Below are 22,658 nucleotides of genomic sequence, written 5' to 3' on the forward strand. Positions count from 1 at the left end.
TTAGGAATGATTGGCACAGGCTAAACCAATAACCACTAATAATAAGCTCAGTGGTTAAGATGTTGACATCTGTTTGGAAAGTCATGAGGTCGAATCCCAATACTGTAAAACTGCAATTGCTAGGTTCTTGATCAAGACCTGCTCAGTTGCATTAAGTAGATAAGTGTACGCTGTTTTAGATAAGGGTGCGGCATACGTGTGGACATTTTGTAATTTAATATCGTAGTCGGAACATGGTGTCTCTTCAATATCTATATTGGTGATGGACACTTAAAGTGCAACATTGTTTTAATTATTATATATATTTTTTAATTATTTATTGACGTGACACCGAAATTGTCATTCCATCGCCTATCACAGTTTGTTCGGAAGCTGGGGTATAGAAAGCAGGGTCAATTTGAAGCATACAGAGTTTGAGCACGGTGGCAGCTTGGCAGTGCTGGTGCTTGAAGCTCCAACCTTATGATCAGTAACCCAAAGCCTTAACCAATAAATCACCAAATCATCATCAAAAGTATTTAAAACACATTTTATTTTTACTGGTTTCATGAGCTACATGTAGCTGCCATTATTCACATTTTAATATCCATCAAATTAACGTACATATGTTTCTCCTGGTCATGTTCATTTAGTGACATGAAATCATGCACCAAAGACTTGGTGTTCATTGGGGTTGAGTTCCTGGGGGTGTGCAAGAACTCCAGTCCATACACACCATGTCTTAATGGAGCTTACTATTGTGTGAAGGATCATTGTCACTGTTTATCATATTAAAGTGGAGGCAAATCTTCAATTTATAGTGTACATAGACACTGTGTGGTTTCAACTTTGTGGCAGTTTAGAGAAGAGCCACATATGGATGTGAAGCTCATGTGTCCACATACTTCTGCCAATATCGCTTATCATGGTCAACTGAAATTGTTAACCCAACAGAACACTACTAAAAGCTTAAAAATACAAGTTGAGCTGAGTCTCCTGTCACTATGATGGGAAACGGTGGGGCTAAAAATGTTTGTCAGCCACTAGAGGGCGCTGGAGAGATTTTTTTTTGGCTTCACATTTAAACCCCTTTCAGAGCATCCACCAGCAATCACCTGATCTTTAGTAGGAATGGTAACATTTAGTGATTCGCATCGGTGCATCGGCATAAAAATTCAAGATGCGACGATTTAAAATGTGTGCGTCGGATACAAGTAATATCATGCATCGCTTTTAAGATATTTGCAGATTGATTCATATATAATTATTACTAAATACGCTCTGCTTTGATTATTAAGAAAGTGACCAATCATTTGTGACCAATATTTTCCACATAGACCGATTTCTTCTCGTTTCTCGGGTTCTCTCAGCTACGTAAACACGACACATCACTACACTGAGAGTCACGCAGAATACAGATTAACATGGCAGAGGTAGAGCTGCATCTTCCTTTAGACAGAACAGGAAAAGAACGTCTGGTTTGATTTGAATTTTTTTATTTATTTTTTTTTAGTAAACTGATGATTTTCTGTGTGTCCGAAGCAAAGAAATCAGTCGAACCGTCTGCACCGTATCGAATTGCGGATCGTCGTATTTATTTCCGTTGAATCGTATTGTGTTAAAAAACGAAATCGCACGGTAGATGCTTCACGTCTTTTTTATTTATTGTTGACTATTTATCGAGATGCACATTCATACCGTGTATCCTTTCAATTTAACAGCCTTTTATTTATAAAAAAAAAAAAGAAGGCCGGAAAATGGCGCCTTTTTTAAAGTGGTCGTGGTTTATGGGCGTGGTTTACACACCTCAACCAATGGCAGTGGTTGTCCTTATGAATAATAATGAGCTGGTGAGGAAAAAAACAGGCATACACGCTCGAACATAGTGTTCAGCAGGAGGAAGCGGCGAGTGTCGCTTTAACATCATCTGCTGCTTCCCTTTCAGTCCGTTTTCACAAATTTTAGGCAACTGGGGGCTTCGATAAATACCGAATCAAGCAATACGGACTGCTTTTGCATCATTTTTTCCCCCAATAACTGATCCGGATATACCCAGATGGTGAGTGTGAGAAAGCCGTTTCTTCGTTTTGAGTCAACGGCGGGGGGCCGTATCCTAAACCGCGTTTTTCTCCCTTTGTTTGTGCACTTCGGTAGAACGGCGTTTACGCGCTACCTAGTGCCCTTCTTTTGCTCCGTGAACGCGTTTGGGTTTCAGCCAGTGAGATTTTTTTTCTCTCCTTCTTTCTCCATTGTGATGAGCTGCTTGGCTTTCATGCTAAAATCCTTTATATTTGTATATTTATTTATTATTTCATGCATTCATAATATTTTCCCACGAAGCCAATAAGTATTAATTTTAGCTAAAAGGTGCAATTGTACAATTTGGATTTTTGCATTACGTGTTTACAAAAAATAAAATAAATAATTAAAAAAACATCCAATAATGATCAAGTAAATTATGTATCTTAGCAACACAGGGCTGTGTTACATCCAGGTTCTGTTTGATTGGGAAAGTGGGATTTATTTTAATATCAGCAATATATATATATATATATATATATATATATATATATATATATATATATATATATATATATATAAAATGAATTTTTTAGCTCCCTGTGTTTTGTAAATGATTTCTTTATGGCAATGAAAGAGAAGAATCGCTTGAAATGAGAAGACCTTGTTTTTAAATTATTATTTTGGCTCTTTATGTTAAATAAAACAAACAAACAAACATTAGCTATAATGGTTCAGGAAAACCATCACTCACTACATAAAAACAAAAATAAAAGCAGTAGTGTTTTTAGTATTAAGAATAAAATGGTATCTTTTATCCAAAATTTGTTTTTGTTGTTTTTGCAAATATTGTAAAATAAATACAATATATATTTATATGAAACTACAATATATACATATACATTAAATATATATAATGTAGTTTCATATTGTGTTTATTTTACAATATTTGTGTGTGTGTGTGTGTGTGTGTGTGTGTGTGTGTGTGTGTGTGTGTGTGTCTGTTGTGAAGGTGTCTCCAAACTTTTGACAGAGAGAGAGAGAGATCTCTCTCTATCTATCTCTCAGTCAAAAGTTTGGACACACCTTCTCCTTTAGTGGTTTTCCTTTCTTTTTATTATATCCAACATTTGTATTTTATGAGAAGCGTTTATTTAAGTCCTTGGTTTCTGATTCTGGTCAGTCGAATATTTTTATCCTCTGCAGCAGAGGTAGCTCTTAGACTTCCTTTCCTGGGATGGTTCTTATTAGAGCCTCTATGTTTTATCATAGTGTTTGATGGATATTCATTTAGGAACACATTCTGACCTTCATTTCTTCAAGTAATGATTGACTCTCTTGTCTCTTTCCTGTAAGTGTTTTTTGCCATAATATGGATTTTTTTACAGTAGTTTTAGTAGCACTAATAGCGCTATTAACTCTGTAATCACACTTTCCACACTTTACCAGACAACTGATGGTCTAATGCACATTAAGAAGGCAAGAAATGCCACAAATGAACTTTTGGCAGGAACTGAACTGTGAAGTGAAAACCATTCCATTGTGAATCCGATTAGAAAATGCCATGAGTTTGCCAAGTTGTCCCCAAAGCTCGATGGAGCTACTTTGAATAATCAGAAATCTAAAACCTATTTTGGGTTTTGAAAAATAGATTTGATTTGGTTTACTACATAATTCCACACACGTTCTTTCATCGTTTGGATGACTTCACTATTATTCACTTGTACAATGTCCAATGATGAAAATATAAAAAATAAAGAAAAAACAATGAAGGAGAAATTGTGGCCAAACTTTTGAATGGTATTTGAAAGTGATTAATGGAATTATATCATTTATGATGTTTTATAATTTGAGTTTGGTATAATTGAATCTACTCCACATCCCTCTTTTTTTTATTTTTTATAAAAAAATATTAAATCAAATAAAATACTTCATAAACACTGCACTGACGTCACTATTTTGGACAGCGGCAAAATTTGGCGTAATATTTGTTTACGTTTTTTTTCCCCCAATAATAAAGTCTCTAATAGAATTCAACTATGAGGAAAAGGGTTATGAATGACTCCATTCCTTTCTAAAGGTTCATATGAATTATTAGCAGTTATTTTCAGGGTTATAATGCTTATATGAACAAAACAGCACTAGAGCCAATATTTATATACCAGCTATAAATACACTCTCTATATAGCAACCGTAAACGTGAAATGAAATTAATCTTGGTGCTAAAGAAAAGGAATCAGTCACGTGAGTAACACCGACGGCAAAAAAGAAGAAAGTGTGAAAAGAGGGCGATCTGAAACTCGAACTCCCCCTTGTTCTCAACTGTCTGTTTTGAGATGAATGTAGTCTGCTGAAAAGAAGAAGAAAGTCACTCTCTATGTTTACATGAGTGTTTCTGTGCTCTGAGTCTAAAGCGGTAGGTTTTGATGTCACTTCCTTATTTCAGTAATTGGTTTAGATGTTATCTGTGAACTGTAACCACAGCACCTCTGTAGTTTATTGTAGAAGCTCCATTTTAGTTTGCTTTGCAAATGAACAGTGGTAAAATGGAGAGGTCCTGTAGACCAGCGGTCCCCAACCTTTTGTGCGCTATGGACCGGTTTAATGTCGGACAGTATATTTTCACGGACCGGCCTTTAGGGTGTGGCGGATAAATCCAACAAAATAAAATGATCCGACCATAAAAACTGATATTTTCTAAATATAATAATAAACATGAATCCACTGTGGTGTTTTTTTTTGTTCATTTTGTTCGCTTGGGGGTTTGAATTTAGCAGTAATGTATTATGTGTTAGCGTCCGGAGCCCCTTTAAGAAGGTAGTGGATGGAGGTATGACATGTGACCGAGGCATCATGAAATGCATCAAGAGTGAGTCATAGACAGATGTGACAGAGAGAATCCGGTCATTTTCCAAAATAAAACATCGTTCAGAATCAGATAATAAATAAAACGGAAATCATGTAAGTTATGTATTCTTTCTGTGCGGCCTGATACCAATTGACCCACGGACCGGTGCTGGTCCGCGGCCTAGGGGGTTGGGGACCACTGCTGTAGACGACTGAAACAGTTTGGTGAAGAAATGCATATGGCTGGAAAGTTCACACATGCACTCATTTCTCTCGCTTTCTTTCTTTCCTTTACTCATTTCTTTCACTCTCTTTTTTTTCTTTATTTCCCTCACTCCTTTCTCTCTCGCTCTTATTTCTCTTTCTTTCCCTTTTTCTTTCTTTCTAACACTTCTTTCTTCTCTTAATCCTCTCTTTCTCTAACACTCTTTCACCCTATTTCTCCTCCATCAGTTTTTTTTCTTTCAGCCTCTGCAAATAGTGTGAATGTACCTCTAATACCCTACATTGCCAAAAGTTTGTGGTCATTAAGCAGGTAATGATGTAGGTGAGGTGAGGAGGTCTGGGGTGCAGTCAGTGTTCCAGTTCATCTCAAAGGTGTTCAATAGTGTTGAGATCAGGGCTCTATAGCAGGAGATCTTTCACGCCAACCCACGTGTCTTCATGGAGTTGGCTTTGTGCACAGGGGGCATTGCCATGCTGGAACAGGTATGGGTTATTACACCACATCAATTGTTTTGAGAGGAACCACATATGAAAGGAAAGGTCAGTTGTCCACAAACTTTTGGCAGGATAGTGCATCTTTTGAATGGGGCTGGACCCTGTGGAAGCTTGTACTCATACTGGTGGAAGTTCTTTCTTTTTTTTTTTTTTTTTCTCCAAGTTTCCTGCATGCCAGGACATGCTGAGGGTCGTTAAGAAAAAAAGGTCTCCTTTCTTCCTCTAATGACTGGAGCCTGAGAGAGAGGAAGCAGATGAGAGTGAAGTGGAGTTTATTGTGGCCTGCGGCATCAGTGGGACGTTGGACATTAATTAATTAATTTTTTTCCTTTCATTTGAGTCAATAAATCTTTCGCTCTTTGCGAAGATCTTCTGCTATAGTGCTCCAACCCTATTGAACAGGATGTCTGTGAACTCTGACTGCACCAGAGGATTCAAACCCCCTTGTAGCTTAGTGGTTAAGGTGTTGGAGTTTGGATCTGAAGGTCATGAGTTTAAGTCCCAGCCACTCCTGGGGCCCCTGATGCTGAAGAGTACGAGTGGCTGTGGATGAGGGCGTCATGATGCTGTAGCTGTCCAGAAGGCTATAGATCGAATCTCCTTTCTCTTCTGGCTATTCTTGGAAGCTCCATGCTAATGATATCATGCCAGCTAGGACTCGGTCTGATGGTGCTTTTTCCCTCATCCTGCTAAAATTCTTGTCCTTATAAGGATAGTGAGTAAAAGATGACGCTCAGGCTACGTACTTTAAATAGAAAGTTGGGACTGAATCACCAAAGATGAGGCCTGTTCATCTGGAGACATCAGAAAGTTGTGATCTTTAACGGAGAACAACACAGTCTGAAGAGGATTTAGCATTTAGTCTGAAGGACAAACCAGGATGAGACGTTTTATTCCTTTTGTACCTGCAGAAACGACTCGCATATTACAGGACGTCGTCCATTATCAGTTTCTAGTTACATTTAAATCCACAGCATTAGTTACTTCCTGTTAGCACTAAAGACCACAGACACCAGCTTCTCTTTCTTTCTCTCGTTCTCTCTCTCTCCTCACTTTATTCTCTTATATCTCTCTCTTCCTGTCTCAACCTCATTGTTTCTTTTTTTTTTTTCCTCACTCCACTTTTTACTTTTTTTTTCTTTGTTTATCCCACTCTTTATCTTTCTCGCTTTTCTTTCTTTCATATTCTTTCTGCTTCATCAGTTTCTTTGTCTGTCTTTCTTTCTCCATCAGTTTCTTTCTTTCAGCTTGTTATATAACTGCAAAACCTCATAATTTGAATTGCTAAACATTTTCTGCAGGCTGTAAGATTGCACCTCCAAACACACCTTCAGACTTCAGTCTTCACATAAACACATTAAACCCAAAGATTGGTCTTTGGTGTGGACCGTGATCCAGTCGCTGCGACCCAGACGCAGACTTTAAAACACCGCAGCGATGTACATCACGAAGAGTTTGAGCCTTGCAGTCAGAACTGTGGTAGAAAACGAATCGATGGCCACTGACCAATTAGAATCGTTGCTGTAAGGAGAACTGAAGCATGATCAGGAACCCTGATGGTGTGCGTTACACATCGCACCGTACAACTCGTTTGCCCCCGAGGGAGAAAAAAGGGTTCATCAGGTTTGTTATGGAAATCCTTTTGAATGCGCACGTTCATAACGTTTTTTTTTTTTATTTGCCTAGACGTTTCTGTATTCCGTGTCCAGCTACAAGCCTGTTCACATCCTGGATTATTCACAAGTCGAGTGGTGAGAATTCCGATCTGCTTTCTGATGTGAAGTTATCTAACGTTTCAATTATATCGAGGTCGTAGATACAAGAGCGGGCTCTTTTTTAAATTTATTTATTTATTTTTTTTAAATAACGCCCGGGATGTTAAGCTTATTGTACAACACGTTTTGCTTAGAATCTTCGCCAGGCCCCGAGGCGGCAGTTTTTCTGCAGCCGTTCGAAATACACACGGACGTGGTACGTTCCATAAAAAGGCTCTGTACCAGATGAAACTTGTTGCCTTGGGTCTGCGTGCACAACCCGCTTGCGCAATCCTCCCTTTCTTTTTTTTTTTTTTTTTTCTGCGATAAGCTCAGGAGTGTATACGTTGAGCGTACGTACCAAGCAGTCTCGAGTTTCATTGTTTCAACACGTCCGAATTCCAGACCTGACCGTCCTTATTTTCATTAGTGTTTCCCCCTGCTCTAAGAAACGCCTCAGCACTTGCTCAATCGTCATCCCGCCGGCCTTGAATCTGCTGACTCGATTCGAATTTCTAGCGGTAAATCCCCGGTGTAGCCTACAGGCCGACAAACCTTGCGAAACGTGTTGTACCGTTCGAATTCTCGCAGCCGCACACAAGTTCTGTCGACATCCGAAAGCCGACTGTTCTGCAAACTCTTTCTACATTTCCTAACCCTTCTGGGTTCCTGAGAATGATTCCAGGGTTGGTCAAACTGAGTCGTACAACCCTTATCTCCAATTTGAATCAGATTTAAAACCGCATTCAAATTTGGATTTTGGGTGGGTGGGGGAGTCTGATTTAAGCACGGTGTTCGATTGTAGAGGATTTTTTTTCTTTGTTTTAATTTGTCCAGGATCAGATTTGTTCTGCTCAACTCTTGACGCTGCATGCATGCCAAAAGACAGTACGGCCTTAAGACCCTGACCGAAAGCTACATTCGAACGAATTTGTAATACAAATCAATCCAACCTGCATGCGGTTTGCATACAGAGGCAAATTTGACATTGACTCATTTGGCCAGTTTTATTAAGCTGGTTTCGGTTTGTGGTGTCCATTCTTGACCAGATTCTGATCAGTGGCTCAGCAGCAATATTTTCTTCTTTGGTCTTGATTGCGCCCCCTGAAACACTGGAACTTCAAGACCTGCATATTGGTGAGGGAAATGGACTTGTGGGAAGCGTGGGAAACTGGTTGTGTCAGCACTGAGAAACTCGCTGACGTTAGTCGTCTGGTCTTTGTTTCTCTCTTTTGCTCAGATTAACTGCAGGTCGCACCAGAATGGCTTCACTGTCCTATAAATAAATGTCCCCCCCCTCAAACAAACTGGAGGACTGCATGGCACTCCATTTGGTAAAAGGAGTGGCACTTATGCCCTTTAGCCCCTGGTGCTCTCTCTGGGTCAGTCTTTAACCTTTGTTCCATTATCCTCTCTCACTGGCATTCTAGAGACCCTCAGAGGGGGTTAGACAACATTTAGAGGTTTGTACGGCTAATGGATTGGGGGCCTTGTAAATCGATATCGGGAGGAGATAAAAACTCAGGAAAGCCTGCATGCAAATCTCTCAAATTATTCAGACTGCCAACAGAATATTTCCCATAGGACATGGGCTTGGACAAGATCAGGGGAGTGGTGGTGTGATACCTTTTGTTCCCAGGAAGTCTGCATTGTTGAGGGAGATGCATTGAGAAGGAGGATCAGGATATGCACATGCATATAAAACTTGCAATGCAGCTGCTTTCGATTTACCTCCTTGAGCCTATAAACATTAGCAACATGCGACATCACAGAAAACTGGACCTGCTTTCTTTCTCTTCCCATTCTATTTAAATTCGAGAGCGTAACACCTCGTCCTGGCCCGGTGTTCCGCCGTCCAAGATGATGTCATCTTTTTGCGCTAGCTAGTCTGGATTTTAAATGTCGCGAATGTGAGGCGCCAGACGCCAAGTTTGGTGTTGCGCCCGACTGAATCCAAACAGTTCTTAAAATAGCAAGTACCCTGCAAAGTACCCTCGCTAATTCTGTTGCTTTGATCCTTAAAGGGGCTGTGTAATGAATAAACGTTGCTTTTTTCCGTTTGAACTGGAGCTACCGTAAGAGCATAATGTAGCCCCGGGTTTACAAACACAACTTGCCTAGGTGTTTAGCGTGTCACCGATGTTGCCGATTCAGTGGTTTCGGTTGCATAGATGCTGTGCAGATACGCAAAGAGTGTACGGAGTTAAACAGGAAAAACAATGTCTGCAAATGAGCCAAGTGAGAGAAATAATATACAGCTTCTATTTAAAGTGTAGCAATTCCTAACGATTCATGAATCATAACCAGTCGTGATTTCTAGATCAATTTCGAGTCAATTTGACAATTGGACTTTGTCCCAAAGCAGCTTTACATAAAAAAAAAAAAACAAATATAGATTCGAATTTCACATATTGGTCCTTTATAATTTTTGTCCTACTGAATGAGCCGGGGGGCAGCAGTGGCAAGGAAAAGCTAACCGAGATGGTAGGTTCCTGTTTCTTCCTAATGTCTTCATCCTCAATGTCCTTTCATTATAGTTTGATCATTGTTGAGGTTATCAGTTGTTCCCTGGTGGATTCTTGGGTATAAAACTGTAGCCTCGAACCAACTGTTGTGGCACAATATTATTTATATACAAGTAGATGCGCTCTATTTTCCCCGAAAAGCACCAATATTTTGTGAGCAATATTTTCTATATAGCATAATATTTTCCTAGATTGATTTCTTCTTGTTGCTCGAGCGCGTTCTCTAAGCACCGATGATGCAACGTGAATATGACGCATCACGATACTACCAAAACCGAGACGTGTCCTGAGAGTCACATAGAATGCAGATTAACATAGCAGAGGTAGACCTGGGTCTTTCTGCAGACAGAACAGGAAAAAAATGTCTGGTTTTATTTAATCTATTTCCTTCAAATTTTTTGCACTACAAAGGCGTGTGTGCGATAGGGGCCATTTGTTAGAAATCACAAGGCACTATGAATAAATTGATGATTTCCTGTCTGTCTGAAGTAAAGGAATAAAAGCGAACTGTCTGCACCGTATCGAATTGGTGCAATTGCACTGCATCATAATAGGGGTGAATAGTATCACGTCGGTAGCTGCTTCATGTGGATCTTTAATGCATTGTTCGTTATGGTTCTTGAGTTTAACCCTCTACAGGAACCTCATGTGGAACCATCCTAAGCTACAGAGAGTGGTCTCCAATTGAAATAATCATGGTTTTTAACAAATCATGACTGCTAGAGGACTGTAAAAGGAGTCATGATTTTGGCCCATATAACTCACTTTCTAGATTGAAACCATCTTGACTAATGCCTGCGGCATTGCTAAAGCCTTACCCACACTGCCTTATTAAACATTTCTGGTGTTTTGATGGAGGAAGTTAGAGAAACTGCTTATCTGTTGCATGGTTGAAAGGTTTCAGCATCAGACTGTGCACATTAGGCTTCTCTGCCATGCTCGTTCCGGGGTCTCCAGGGATGACAGATGGGGCTTGGTTATCATAAAAGCACCGCAGGAAGAGTGATGCGTCATCATGACTTCCTGAAACAGCCTCATGTACTATCAGTACTGTGCGTACGCTCGTGTGTTTAGCCACATTATGTACAAATAAGGCAAAAACAGGCCAGATGTTTTTTTTTTGTTGCTTGCTCAGGGTTTTATTTATTTTTTATTTTTATGAAAGTCTTTGTCTCGTTTAGCTATAAAACGGTTCACACAGGCGCTTTTAAAAAGCCCTTGTACCGCTCTATGCATTGTCCATGAAGGAAGTATGGCAAAATGTTTGTGGACACCTGACCCTAAGATTGGTCTGTGCTCCTCTTTTAATAATTTCCACTCATCTGGGAAGATGTTCCACTCGATTTTGTGTAGATTCAGCCAACAAGAGTGTTACCACATCCAAAGACCTCCAGTTCTGAGGAAGAACCTTTTGCACGGGTGGAAATGTCAGGTGTCCCAGTACATTTATGCATATGTATGTTTATGCAAAAGAACAATAGCATTAGGAAAAAGAGGAAGGAGGTGAAAAAGTATTTCAGCATGGTGTTTTATATGTACAAAAAAAACGGAAAAAAAGAAATTGCATCATGGTATGTTGTTGATGCTTAAATGATACAACAGCCAGCCAGTCAAACGTAGGCTGATTAATAAGAGAGTATTATTAATAATAATAATCATAGACACTTCTCCCTCTGTCCTGATAACTTTAATATTAATAATTATTAACCAATAGTCGACTGCTGAAATTATCGTCTGTCGGCAAAAATGAGCTCAGATAGTTTTTCCGGCTCCCGCTACGCCGTCATTATGAGAGTGGCCTTTAGAGTAGAATCACAGATGCTACGTGTGTGTTTGCGCTTACACGTGAGACTAGGGCTGTGCGATAACATTTGCAATTGTTTTAACGATATGCAAAATCATATATTCGAGTACGTCACCCATTTCCATTAACCAATCAGAATGCTGCATGAAGTGTAGCAATGCGTGCTGATTTTTTTTCTTACTGGAATGCTTCAGTTTTTAATAAACTCCCTGTCCTTCAATATAAAGTTTGAATTCATCCGTATCTTATTGAGTTTGTAAAACGGGTACAAATTTTGAGTTGCGCAAAATATCGTTCAATTGTTATCGGCAGAATCCCAGAAAATATCCATCACTTGGGACTGCGTGCTGCACAGAGAGCGCAATATTATATTTATTATTTGATTTTATATTTATTCATTTATTTTGTCATTTTCTTTTGCACATTTTACTGGCAAGTACGATCAAACCCAGCTATCGGTAAAATCCGCTATCGGTCGACCTCTATTAAACAGAGAACAGCGAGCGTCGACAAATCGGTGACGGTTTGCGCGTACGTTAAACTTTTTATACATGTGCTGTTGCTATAGCAACTAACATTTTAGAAGAATTGCAATAATATATAAACCTGTGATTTGTGTCTGTCACACACACACACACACACACACACACACACACACACACACACACACACACACACAGTGGTTGTAGATGTAGCGGGTTTGAGTGTGAGAAAACGAGTGCATGCGACGCTTGCATGCGAAGGCTTTTGTAAAGTGCTGTGGAATATCTGCTCGCTCGTTTCCTTTCCGAATGAGGAAGTGGTTTTGTCTGCGTTTGTGCCGGCGGATTACAGCGTGCAATAATGACTGATATGGACGTACGAATTCGAGGCAGTGTGTTGCTTTAGATTTTATGAATTTATTGGTGACACATAGCTGCTTAACGATGAGGTTTCTGGTGTTTTTATGTAGTTGTATCTTGTAGGTGACACAGATGATGGGTTGCATTATGACTTTTCTCAGAAGATCATATCGGTCCAGTCGTCCATTCGTTTGTCTATGAAGTGTCAAATGTGTTCAAGTGAAAATAAAATTTCCTGCTACAGCATCCAAAGACGTCCGAAAACTAATTTACCTTTCCAGCTTCACTAACTAACTATTCCCCAAACTTTTTTACTTTATTCAGCTGCTACTTTCAACTATCACTTTTTATTTATTTTTTTAACCACTTTACTTACCTTGTATTTTCACTAGCGACTTCTTTACTTACCTGCCCCTTTTTTCTTGGCTAGTTATTGGATAGGCTGCTACTTTACTTGGCTAATGCGTAGCTACTATTTTGTTGCCTACTACATTATTGGTTACTACTACCTTACTCTACTTTATTTAGCTACTACTGTAGTTGGCTAGTATATTAGTTGGCTAATACTTTAGTTGGCTAATACTTGGCTAGTACTTTATTTAGCTGCAACTTTACTTAGTTGCTACCTAGTTAGTACTTGAATACTATCGTACTTGCCTACTGCTATACCTGGACATTACTGTTTTTGTTTGCTACACTGCTTAGTTCCTACTTTACCTGCATTACTGTGTTATCTGACTTTCTCTGGACAGTGCTGTCCTTCAGTCCTACAGCAAATGGCAACTACTTTACTTTGTTACTTTACTTAATTTGGCTTTTCCTGTGTGAGTTCTGCTCGGCGTGTGGCAGTTTGAGCGATTCTGGGCGTTAACTATTAGAGAGGGGGAAAAGGCAAGAGAGGGAACGAATGTTAATAGCTGCTGTAATGTAGTGAGCATTACTGTTCTTCTTCTTTTATTCTAACACACCACATAAACTGTGCTGAAAGCCCACAAACTACCTGCTGTGTTCTGCCCTCAGGAGATAATTGTGTGTGTGTGTGTGTGTGTGTGTGTGTGTGTGTGTGGGCAGTCCTGGTAAAATGATATCTGGTGATTGTGTGAATAGTATCTGCTTTCCTTATAAGTCTCTTTCTCTCTCTCCGTTTTAACGGGTCCTGTGTGCGTTGGTTCGTGTAAACACAGCTCTGCTCTTAGGAAAATGAGGCCTGTGTGTGGTGCAGTGTTTCACTGTAGGATTTAAGATGTGATTGTACTTCACCAGCAGAACTTCCTGTCATGTGACACAATTTGTTCTCTCTATCTGCGTCTCTGCATCTGACTCTCTCTATATATGTGTCTTTGCATCTGTGTGTCTCTGCATCTGTCTCTCTTCATCTGCATGTCCCTGCATCTGTGTCCCTGTGTGAGTCCCTGTATCTGTCTCTCTCCATCAGTGTTTCCTTGCTTCTGTCTCTCTGTCTGTGTCCCTGCATCTGTGCATCCCTGCAGCGGTCTCACTCCAGCTCGCTGTATTTGTGTCCCTGCATCCATCTCTCTCCATCCGTGTTCTTCCATCTGTCTCACTATGTGTCCCCCGTGTGTCCGTGTGTGTGTCCGCATCCAAGATGGGGGAACCGAAGGTAGAAAGACAACACGATAGCAATTCTCCCCCTTTACCTAATTAATATAGTGTGTGTCTGTGTGTGTGTGTCTGTGTGTGTGTGTCTGTGTGTGTGTCTGTGTGTGTGTGCCTGCTCGCTGTAAAACGATGCAAATACATAGATGAGGTAGAGCGTAAAAGTGAGTGTAATATGAGTGTGTGTGTGATACGGCCCCTGAGTGAGAGGACTGCAATTATGGGATGGCATTTTGTATTTTGGTGCTATGGGCAACCAGATAATTGACATCTTATGTGAAGTCATTTTTGTTTGTTTCCAGGACAACCTCAGCCCCTCAGAAGAGAAGCCTGTCCAGCGCTCCAAGGTGTGTGTGTGTTTTCTCCTGTTCTTATCTGTTTATCTGTATCTACTTCACTTGTATTTCTCACATGATCTGTGTGTGTGTGTGTGTGTGTCTGTGTGTGTGTGTGTGTGTGTGTGTGTGTTTCAGTCTTTAAGCTTTAAGCCTCAGAGAGAGATTTGTGCGTCCTGTGATAAGACCGTGTATCCGATGGAGAAACTGGTGGCCAACAACCTGATCTTCCATTCGACATGCTTTTGCTGCAAACACTGCAACACCAAGCTCAGGTGGGGGTGGGGGTGGCGGGGTTGGAATAAGAAACGGACAGATGGAAAGAACGAGAGACTCACAGATAGACTAAGACTGAGAGAAAGAGAGAGACGGATGGAAAAAGCTAGAGAGACAAGATAGATAGACAGACAGAAAGAGCGAGAGGCAGACAGATAGAAGGAGAAAGCGAGTGAGAGACAGATAAGGGAAGGAAAGGGAGAGACACAAACAGTCAGAGGGAAAGAGCAAGAGACAGGCAGACAGATCGAGGGAAAGAGCGAGACACAGATAGACAGAAGGACAGGTGGAAAGAGCGGGACACGGGCAGGCAGATAGAGGGAAGGAGCGGGACACGGGCGGGCAGACGGAGGGAAGGAGCGGGACACAGATAGACAGAAGGACAGGTGGAAAGAGCGGGACACGGGCAGGCAGATAGAGGAAGGAGCGGGACACGGGCGGGCAGACGGAGGGAAGGAGCGGGACACAGATAGACAGAAGGACAGGTGGAAAGAGCGGGATACGGGCAGGCAGATGGAGGGAAGGAGGCGGGACACGGGCAGGCAGATGGAGGAAGGAGCGGGACACGGGCAGGCAGGCGGAGGGAAGGAGCGGGACACGGGCAGGCAGGCGGAGGGAAGGAGCGGGACACGGGCGGGCAGACGGAGGGAAGGAGCGGGACACGGGCGGGCAGACGGAGGGAAGGAGCGGGACACGGGCGGGCAAACACAGCTGGAAGGAGATGCCGACAGAAAGAAGGAAAGCGCGAGACACGGGCAGACAGACGGAGGGAAAGAGCTAGAAGCAGGCAAAAGGACCGATGAAAAGAGCGAGACATGGGCAGACAGATGAAGGGAAGGGCGAGATATAGGCAGACAGACACAGCTGGAAGGAGAGAGACACAGGTGGACAGAAGGAAAGAGCGAGACACCGAAAGAAGGAAGTAGCGATACACGGTCAGACAGACAGAGGGAAAGAGCGATACACGGGCAGACAGACGGAGGGAAAGAGCGAGACACAGGCTGTAAGAGTGAGAGACACACCGAGAGACAAAAGAGGGAAAGACAGACAGACGGATGGATGGAGGGAATGGTTTTGAATACAATATTTGTGTCACATTCTCTCCCTCTCTCTTTCTCTACTCCTCTCTCTCCCTCGCTCATTCTTTCCCTCTCTCTCTCCGCAGTCTGGGCACATATGCAGCGTTGCAGGGTGAGTTTTACTGCAAGCCGCACTTCCAGCAGCTGTTCAAGAGCAAAGGGAATTATGACGAGGGCTTCGGACGCAAACAGCACAAAGAGCTCTGGGCCTCCAAGGATGCTGAGAGCATCACCAAATCACCATGATGACCTCCTCCTCGCCCTCCTCCTCTCCCCACTGACCTTCAGCGCTTTCTCACCGACTGAATCTCATTTTAAACCTGCCTCCCTAAAAACACACACACACACACACACACACACACACACACACACACACACACACACCATAAACATGATGAAGCAGGCATCATTTTTATTTTACTTTAGCTTTTAGACAATTTTCTATTTTTCCCCTTTTCTTTTCCTGTGTTTTTTTTTTTTTTTTTTAAACCAACTCTCTGACTATGACCAAAACCCCCACATTGAAACATTCTCTTTTTTTAAAGTAATTATATCATTTTTATAATTCTTTTGTCAGGTACACACACTTGTATACAAAAAAAAAAAAAAAAAGAACCACTTGCACGAATAGAGTTTCAGGATGTACACTCAGGTAGTGATTCTGGGGTGTTTGATCCATTCCTTCTGTCGTTCTGTCCGTCTTGTTTTTCTGTAGGAGTGAGTCAGGAGTCCAATTCGCCTCTTTCTTTCTTATTTTAAGATCAGCAGGGTATTATATCTGTGAAAGTACAGGGTATATGGTACTGTATGCATCTCTGCTGAACATTACATTGCTTGTTACGTTCACGTGCTCTTTTCCTCCGTCAAACACGCACACGTGAAATGCAGAGAAATGAGATTTACAAGATGTACAAGAATGTTGATCGAGTTTCTCTCCAGAGACCGGTTTAACGCATTAAAGACAGACGTCTTAAAGGGTGCTTTCATGAACTGTTGGTCTGCATTCATTCAAATGAACAACCTGGAGATCACCGAGACAGAGCTCAATAAGGGATTAGCTGATTCTATATAAACAAAAACGTTTAAAAACATCTCCTAGTACTATCTCATGGGCCATGGGTTGTAGAGGGAAGTTGCAACATCTCCCGGCACCGTCTCGTGTTCATGGCTTTGGCATGTGTAGGGAATTTAGCATTTCTCAGCACGTTCTCATGTCCAGGAACGTAAAGACAATTTCCAGCATTTCCAAGTACTAGGTTTTGTTTAAGGCCATGGCATGTAAAGGGTATGTGCAACATCTCCCAATACTATCTCATGTTCAGAGCAATGGCGCATAGAGGGAATTTTCTAATTCTCCATTACCATGCCATCTCATGTTCAGAGCAATGGCACATAGCAGAAATTTGAGACATCTCCCATTACTATCTAATGTTTACAGCCATGGAATGTAGCAGAAATTTGCATGTTCCACTACTATCTCATGTTCAGAGTCTGGACATGTAATGAGGATTTGCAACATCTCCCAGTACTATCTTATGTTCATGGCACATAAAGGCAATTTCCAATGTCTCTTAGTTCTATCTCACATTCAGGGCCATGGCACGTAGAGGGAATCTGCAACATTTCCCAGTACTATCTCATGTTTACAGCCATGGCATGTAGCAGGAATTTACATCTTCCTCCACTCTCTCATGTTCAGGGTCGACACACAGCAGGATTTTGAGACATCCTCAGTACTATTGTGTGTTTACAGCCATGGCATTTAGAAGAATCTTGCATGTTCCACTACTATCTCATGTTGAGAGCCTTGACATGTAAGGGGGATTTGCAACATTTCCCAGTACTATCTCATGTTCATGGCACATCAAAGGAATTTGAGACATCTCCCTGTACCTTATTTTTACAGCCACTGCATGTAGCAGGAATTGACATCTTCCACTAATGTTCAGAGCCATGGTATGTAGATGGAATTTGCAACATCTCCCCGTACTATCTCATGTTCTCCTACCACCTCCTTGGACACTTCTAAGCCTAATTCCTGCGAGCTGGCCTGCACTAAGAGGACAAAATACGAGTTTCAATTCTAACAGACTGATCGAATGTTGCAGACGACGAAATGCAGATGTGAAAGCCCCCTTGGTTACCTCTCTGTGATATCACCTCATTCACTAAAGCACTTCACACACATTTCAAACCGTTTTCACGTCCATTGCCTTTTTTTTTTTTAATTGATTGAATTTTGAGAATGTTAAACAAATACTTTTTAACCTGCAATGTTTTTACTGTTTTTAAAGTTCCTGTTTTATTGCTAACCTCTGCTCCGGCATCTGCACAAGTCACTGATCGGTACCCGCGTTGTGAATGTATTGTACTTTGCCAAAGCGGCTGAGCAAAGAGGGTTAGCGAGTTCGAGTTTCTGCGAATGTGCGAAACGCCGTTGCAGCTCATCGCATCATTACCTTCCCCTCCCTCTGCAACTTCCTGTCGTTTCATTGTTCTATCTGCTTCCTGTGAGCTGCTTTGTGGCTTCGAAAGGATCGACTCGGGTCTTCTGTAGAGTAAACTAGCGACCGCTCAGCGTCATTCAGGAATGTGCACGGGTCATGACTGTTTCGTCCAGCGTTTTCATCTCTGTACTGTGATAGCGGCTCAACCTTCCCATAGGTTGTGACCTGTAACCTTTTGTATATATCGCCTGTAATCCTGTAATGGCGTTTAGCCGGTTAAAATACGCCCTTGTGTCACGGACGTGAAATGGAGAAGCCTTTTTTTCCTGAGGCTTTTACATGTTCTGTCTAGTAACTGCTAAACACCTGTAATATACCTGTCTATCATTTTATCTTGCATGATACAATCACTAATAACCACATTACAGCAAGTTTACTATCTTGGGTTCAGGGTTTCTGTGATATTAGAGGGTATAAGTTCCAAGGCCATGGCATGTAAAGGGAATCTGCCGTATCTCCCAGTACTATCTCGTGTTCAGGGCAATGGCAATTAGTGGGAATTTGCAATATCTCCCAGTACTATCTCGTGTTAAAGGCAATGGCATGTAGAGGTAATTTGCATCGTCTCCCGGTACTATCTTGTGTTCAGGGCCATGATTCCTAAAGGGAATTTGCAATGTCTCCCAGGACCATCTCATGCTCAAGGCCATGCATTGCATGTAGAGGGAATTGGCAACATCTTCCAGGACCATCTCCTCTTTATGGCCGTGGCATGTACAAGAAATTTGCAACATCTCCCGGTACGCTCTCATGTTTACGGCCATGGCAACTAGCAGGATGTTGCAGCATCTCCCAGTACTATCTTGTTTACGACCCTGGTGTTTAGAGTGAATTCCTAATACAAGTCCCTGGCGTAACAGTAGCACTGACAGAAAGCCCCATCTGGTGGTGGGAGAGCAGATGGCAAATCAGCTCCATGAACGAGAGTCATTTTTCTTTTTTGCGTTCTATCTGCATGTTTTGTCTGGTCATCAGCTTTGTTGTTTTGTAGTCGGTCCAGTTATTAAATTGCTCTTGGAAAGGCCCGTTGAGAGGTTGAGAAAAACGCCACTGGAATGACACAGAAGAACCCCTTTTTTTTTCTTTCTTATCGCACATGTTTAAGATTACTGTGAAACTGAAGGCGCTGTGAGTTTTAAAAAAACTTCAAAAGCTCTCGCCGTGAGGCAGAACAATATTTTCGTAAGTGTTGAAATATGAATAAAATAATAATAACCTTTTATCCATTTCAAATCTTTACCCAAAGCCGCCTCCTTCTTTTCAAGAGTTCAGATTTCAATCTGAGCCCCCCCACCCAATCCTAATGCTTTATTTCGAATGTAGAATGTTGATATTTTTTACAGGGCTATAAGATACAAAACCACACAATATCAAAGTGTTTGTTTTACCTCTTTCTCTTTTCAGTGACTTTGGGGAAATTGGGGAGGGGAAGGGTACAAACTGTTGTCTTTGCCTGATCGTACTTGTGTCTGTGGATGTTACTTGATGTTTGCCTTATTTAAAGTAGTGCAAAAAAACAAAAACGTAGATGATGCTTGGCATGTGTTGTGAGTGGAGACCGTGTGTGAACACAAAATGGAGTAGTCTTCATTTCAGATCTGGACTGAACATGGTGGCCTTAAATTGGCAGCAAGTTTTTTTTTGGTTCCCTCTTTTCGCATCGCTATTCTTCCCAAAGTGTCTGTCAGGTCTGGATTCTTTCCTTCACCTGCGAGACGCCACATACCTGAAATCTTGAGCACCGTTTTTTTTTTTTTTAATGAAAGCATTTTTAAAATGCCAGTATAAACTGTGAGGTCTTACTGTTTCCCCTTTCTCTGTGTGCTGTACTCCCTTTTCTTTCCCTTTTTTTATTTCTCGTTTTTGTACGTGCTTTTGAAAGAAAATTAATAAAAAACATCCTGGTGTTGATTTTTGGTTTGTGTGGTTTTTTTTTTTTTTAATTATTATTATTTATGCATTTAATTCTCCTGCTCATTAGGGATAAAGTTAGGGATTATTATTATTATTTAATTTTTAATTTTTATGAAAATGCAATATTTACATCTTATTAGAATAAAATATAATTTTTATATCAAATATTTTATTTTTTTCCCGTGATCACAACTTGTGATTGTATTGCGAAAAATGGCTTTTTTTTGTTTTTTGGTATATCGTAGAGTACCGGTTGAAGTCTAAGATCTCCATCAAAGTTATGAATTTCCCGCTAAAAATATGGACTTCATCTCTGCATTGAAGAGGAAGGTGAGGTAGGTCTATTTTTAAGATTCATGATTAACCGTGTTCTGTCAAGATTACTAGAAAATTTACTTTTCTGTTGAAGATTATGATCATTAGAGAAAGAAAAAATATATATAATTCATTGATTTCCAGGACTTCCATAGATTTACTAAATTTAATGTATCATATTGTAATACACCCAACTTGGTGCACTGTGTATGTATGCTTGTCCACTGAGTGGCGCTGTATCCTAAAAAGAGATCATATGTTGCAGCGGGGGGGAAAAAAATCTTTTATCTTCTAGAGAACAGCAGAAGCTGAACTTGCACAATTTTTGGGAAGGTGTTTAAAGTCGAATTCTCTGACTTTTGATCAGAAGGTCACAAGCTCATATCCCAGCACCGCCCAAACTGGGCCCTTGCTAACATCTCTCTTGATGAGGTCGTCTGGCAAATGTCCCTATAAGCAATGTTTGATTCCTCCACATTAAATCTGCAGCATTATGCAGACACCCTTTTCCAAAAGCAACTCACAATAATCATTTGTACAACTGAGCAGCTGAGAGTTATTACGGGTCTCAAGCAGTGGCAAGTGCTAGGATTTAAACCTTTTGGTCAGAAGTTCAACATCTTAACCAGTGAGCTCCCACCACCTTCTGCTGCAACCTTCTGAACAGAATGCACAGAGTGAGCAGTGGGAGGTGGTTTAGGCATTGGACTTTGGATCTAGGGTTAGGGTCAGGAGTTTAAGTCCCAGCCACACCAAGCTGCTGCTCCTGGGCCCGTGAGCAAATGTCATTAATGTAAATATAGCAGTTGTACTGGAGCACAACATATTAAGGGTTTGGTAAAGATATTGGGTTCTTTGTTGTGCATGCTATTGTCAAGGGATCATTTGCTGAGCAGTTCATCACCTAAATGTCAGGACGAGACAGAGAAGAGAATCTTCAGGAATTGTGGATATTAAAAAGCTGTGTTGAAAACAGGGTAATGACCAACTACCTACAGATACACTATGTGGCCAAAGGTGGACTTTCTTGTGTATCTGAACATCTCGCTCACTTTTTACACATCCTGATGTACATTTAATCGCATTTCGCTGTAATAAAACCTGTTATATGCTCCAGTTGAAGAACATCTAGAGGGTGTTGCTTTTAGGGATCTGTATTCATTCAGCCACAAGATTGTTTTGGATAATATTCAGTAGACGTCCTTATCCATAGTGAAGTCTAATTATCTCATTTACACAATTGAGCAGTTGAGGGTTAGGGTCTTGATCAGATGTCCAGCGGTGGCTGCTTGGTGTTATTGGGTTTTGAACTCAACCTGATCTAAGGAGAAATGTACAATTATAAATTTACAATTTGTTAATTATTACAAACATTTATAGATTTACAGATTTCCTTTCTTAAAAAAACTTACCGTAATTTCAGGACTATAAAGCGCACCCATATATAAACCGCACCCACTGAATTTGACAGATTTTTATTTTGAACATAAATAAGCCGCACCTGACTATAAGCCGTCTACATTGAAACTAATGCACTTTACACAGGCTTTAACGAAGACAGTGTCTGTTACACGGTGTAACAGGTGAAATATGTTGCGCTTCCTTTAGGAGCATAGCGGTATTTTGGGAATAGCCTGGCGCCGCATTTTTCCGGTATTACTGCATGTGTGGAGACCGAGGAATATGTCCTTTTTATTTTCTGATGTTAATTTCTATGTTTCTTTGACTAACCTGTAACGCTGTGCCGAACTATTTTTCTCGGGAGTTTATCTTTTGGCATCGGCGTGCGTTTAAAAAAAACGTTTTTTCTCCCGAAGCCGTGCAGCTCAGAACACAGGTGAAGTGCGTTTTTTCGTTTCCATAACGTGGGAAAAAAGTAGCGGCTTATAGTCCGAAAAAAATACGGTAGTCACCAGCCAGTGGTTGGTGCACAAACACGATTTCATCTTGTAGCCTCTAGAATAGGAGCATACAAATATAGAGTTAAAAAAATACATGTAGGGACAAAAAGCATGTCTTACGAAAGAAAATGTTCAGAAAGACTAACAACAAGAATGACTTACCAATCAAAATGTTCTTAAGCTCCAAACTCTAAAAAGGTGTTTTTCTTGTTACACCTCTCCAG

At 40.9% G+C, this 22,658-nt stretch overlaps 1 protein-coding gene across 1 annotated transcript; it reads left to right on the forward strand.

The window, feature by feature from the left end:
• Positions 1-1,841: 1,841 nt before the first annotated feature.
• limd2 (LIM domain containing 2) lies at positions 1,842-20,215 on the forward strand. The gene is made up of 4 exons (XM_046866527.1): positions 1,842-2,038; positions 14,410-14,454; positions 14,581-14,717; positions 15,884-20,215. Exons 1-4 carry the CDS (start codon positions 2,036-2,038, stop codon positions 16,041-16,043), a joined length of 345 nt encoding a protein of 114 aa, XP_046722483.1. The 5' UTR covers positions 1,842-2,035; the 3' UTR covers positions 16,044-20,215.
• The last annotated feature ends 2,443 nt before the right edge of the window (positions 20,216-22,658 follow it).

The sequence above is a fragment of the Silurus meridionalis genome, chromosome 14, assembly GCF_014805685.1.
Source record: "Silurus meridionalis isolate SWU-2019-XX chromosome 14, ASM1480568v1, whole genome shotgun sequence".
Lineage (NCBI taxonomy): Eukaryota > Metazoa > Chordata > Actinopteri > Siluriformes > Siluridae > Silurus > Silurus meridionalis.